The 3,580-nt window shown below is 49.3% G+C and overlaps 1 protein-coding gene across 1 annotated transcript; it reads right to left on the bottom strand.

The window, feature by feature from the left end:
- Positions 1–1,496: 1,496 nt before the first annotated feature.
- On the bottom strand, positions 1,497–3,045 carry LOC123738750 (leucine-rich repeat extensin-like protein 2; the record flags this gene model as incomplete). The annotated part of the gene is made up of 1 exon (XM_045713496.1): positions 1,497–3,045. A coding segment is annotated over one exon (1,549 nt), but the record flags the coding sequence as incomplete, so codon positions are not given.
- Positions 3,046–3,580: the final 535 nt, after the last annotated feature.

Raw genomic sequence — 3,580 nt, 5'->3', positions numbered from 1 at the left:
TTTAATTACAGCTAAGTAACGTCCTCTTAGATCTTTAAAAGGTGACAATATAACAGGAATGTTTGAACAGCTGGAATTAGACGTCCTTTATTTGATCCAACCAGCTTTGTTAAATATCTTGTATCCCCCTCCGGTCATCGTTATCTAATGGACCCTCTTCTCCATGACTCTGCGTTTCACATCATTTGAATATCATAGCTTTGACTGATCATAGGTCATAGGTCATAGATTTGACTGGTCATAGGTCATAGGTCATAGATTTGACTGGTCATAGGTCATAGGTCATAGATTTGACTGATCATAGGTCATAGGTCATAGGTTTGACTGATTATAAGTCGTAGGTTTGACTGATCATAGGTCATAGGTTTGACTGATCATAGGTCATAGGTTTGACTGATCATAGGTCATAGGTCGTAGGTTTGACTGATCATAGGTCGTAGGTTGTAGGTTTGACTGATCATAGGTCATAGGTCACAGGTTTGACTGATCATAGGTCATAGGTTTGACTGATCATAGGTCGTAGGTTTGACTGATCATAGGTCGTAGGTCGTAGGTTTGACTGATCATAGATCGTAGGTCGTAGGTTTGACTGATCATAGGTCGTAGGTTTGACTGGTCATAGGTAGTAGGTTTGACTGATCATAGGTCGTAGGTCGTAGGTTTGACACAACGTTGTCGTATTGCAGCACGTGATGAAACTGTCACGGTTGTCGTAAGGAGAAGCGGACCAAAGCGCAGCGTGTGTGTCGTTCCACATTTTATTTATGCTGTGAAACTATGCAATACATAAATAAACTGAATGACAAAAAAAACGTGACGCAGAAGTGAAACATACACTACTCAAAATGAATCTCCCACAAACCCAGGTAGGACTAACACCAACGTAAATATGACCTCCAATTAGAGACAACGATGACCAGCTTGCCTCTAATTGGAGGTCATCTCAAACAAAGCCCAACATAGAAATACAAAAAAAATAGAACAACCCAACATAGAAATACAAAACTAGGACATAACAACACAGAAAAACCTCAACTAGATCACCCCCCCCCCTGTCAAGCCCTGACCTACTCTACCATAGAAAATAACAGCTTACCATGGTCAGGACGTGACAGAAACATTAATAATGTGAGAATCTGGAAGCATAATGTTTGTCTAATAGACCGTAAATTAATAGAATCTTGGCAGTAGTGGTGTTTATTAATTTAAAGCACAAGGGTCTGTGTCCCAAACGGCTCCCTATTCCCTACATAGTACACTACTTCTGACCAGGGCCCATAGAGATCTTTCTAGGGAATAGGGTGCCATTAGTGGAAGGACACAAGATCAGGAGTTTTACACTACTTCTTTTGGGGATGGAGACAAGGTCAGGAGTTTTACACTATACTTATTTTAGGGACGGAGACAAGGTCAGGAGTTTTACACTCTACTTCTTTTGGGGACGGACACAAGGTCAGGAGTTTTACACTCTACTTCTTCTGGGGATGGAGACAAGGTCAGGAGTTTTTGTGGTGTTGAGGAGCAGGGGGTGGTGTTGAGGAGCAGGGGGTGGTGTTGAGGAGCAGGGGGTGTGGTGTTAAGGAGCAGGGGGTGTGGTGTTGAGGAGCAGGGGGTGTGGTGTTGAGGAGCAGGGGGTGTAGTGTTGAGGAGCAAGGGGTGGTGTTGAGGAGCAGGGGATGGTGTTGAGGAACAGAGAGTGGTGTTGAGGAACAGAGAGTGGTGTTGAGGAGCAGGGGGTGGTGTTGATGAGCAGGGGGTGGTGTTGAGGAGCAGGGGGTGGTGTTGAGGAGCAGGGGGTGGTATTTAGGAGCAGGGTCTTTGGTGTTGAGGAGCAGGGTCTGTGGTGTTGAGGTGTTGAGGAGCAGGGGGTGGTGTTGAGGAGCAGGGGGTGTAGTGTTGAGGAGCAGGGGGTGGTGTTGAGGAGCAGGGGTGTGGTGTTGAGGAGCAGGGGGTGGTATTGAGGCACAGGGGGTGGTGTTGAGGTGTTTAGGAGCAGGGGAAGGTGTTGAGGAGCAGGGGGTGGTGTTGAGGAGCAGGGGGTGTGGTGTTGAGGAGCAGGGGGTGATGTTGAGGTGTTGAGGAGCAGGGGGTGGTGTTGAGGAGGAGGGTGTTGTGTTGAGGAGCAGGGTGTGGTATTGAGGAGCAGGGTGTGGTATTGAGGAGCAGGGTGTGTAGTGTTGAGGAGCAGGGGGTGTAGTGTTGAGGAGCAGGGGGTGTAGTGTTGAGGAGCAGGGGGTGTAGTGTTGAGGAGCAGGGGGTGGTATTGAGGAGCAGGGGTGGTATTGAGGAGCAGGGGGTGGTATTGAGGAGCAGGGGGTGGTGTTGAGGAGCAGGGGGTGGTATTTAGGAGCAGGGTCTGTGGTGTTGAGGAGCAGGGTCTGTGGTGTTGAGGTGTTGAGGAGCAGGGGGTGGTGTTGAGGAGCAGGGGGTGTAGTGTTGAGGAGCAGGGGGTGGTGTTGAGGAGCAGGGGTGTGGTGTTGAGGAGCAGGGGGTGGTGTTGAGGTGTTGAGGAGCAGGGGGTGGTGTTGAGGAGGAGGGGGTGGTGTTGAGGAGCAGGGTGTGGTATTGAGGAGCAGGGGGTGGTGTTGAGGAGCAGGGGGTGGTGTTGAGGAGCAGGGGGTGTAGTGTTGAGGAGCAGGGGGTGTAGTGTTGAGGAGCAGGGGTGTAGTGTTGAGGAGCAGGGGGTGGTGTTGAGGAGCAGGGGGTGTGGTGTTGAGGAGCAGGGGGTGTGGTGTTGAGGAGCAGGGGGTGGTGTTGAGGAGCAGGGGGTGGTGTTGAGGAGCAGGGGGTGGTGTTGAGGAGCAGGAGGTGTAGTGTTGAGGAGCAGGGGGTGTAGTGTTGAGGAGCAGGGGGTGTAGTGTTGAGGAGCAGGGGTTGTAGTGTTGAGGAGCAGGGGGTGTAGTATTGAGTAGCAGGGGGTGTAGTGTTGAGGAGCAGGGGGTGTAGTGTTGAAGAGCACGGTGTTCTCTGCTCTGCAGTTCTACGGTGCTGATTGACTCTGCTCTGGAGAGGTAGTTGGCATCAGTGATTTGGCAGACGGCAGATCTGTTGCCATGACACTCTGGAGTGGGTACTGATCTAGTGGTGTGTGTGTGTGTGTGTGTGTGTGTGTGTGTGTGTGTGTGTGTGTGTGTGTGTGTGTGTGTGTGTGTGTGTGTGTGTTTGAATGGTGGAGTGTGTGTGACCTCTACAGGAAGTGTGTGTTTGACCTCTATAAGAGTGGTCTGGTTTCTAGTGACCGTCTACTGTGTGTATTAACAACATGGTGCCAACATTAACTGACGGGAAGAACATCTCACCCTTAGAAATGGCCATGATGATGTCAGATGTAAGGATAAGCAGAGTCAATGAACATGATGATGTCAGAGGTAAGGATAAGCAGTCAATGACCATGATGATGTCAGATGTAAGGATAAGCAGAGTCAATGAACATGATGTCAGATGTAAGGATAAGCAGAGTCAATGACCATGATGATGTCAGAGGTAAGGATAAGCAGTCAATGACCATGATGATGTCAGAGGTAAGGATAAGCAGAGTCAATGAACATGATGTCAGATGTAAGGATAAGCAGAGTCAAAG

The sequence above is a fragment of the Salmo salar genome, unplaced genomic scaffold (assembly GCF_905237065.1).
Source record: "Salmo salar unplaced genomic scaffold, Ssal_v3.1, whole genome shotgun sequence".
Classification (NCBI taxonomy): Eukaryota; Metazoa; Chordata; class Actinopteri; order Salmoniformes; family Salmonidae; genus Salmo; species Salmo salar.
The sequence above is the reverse complement of the archived record's forward strand: the minus strand, read 5'-3'. Positions and strand labels throughout refer to the sequence as shown.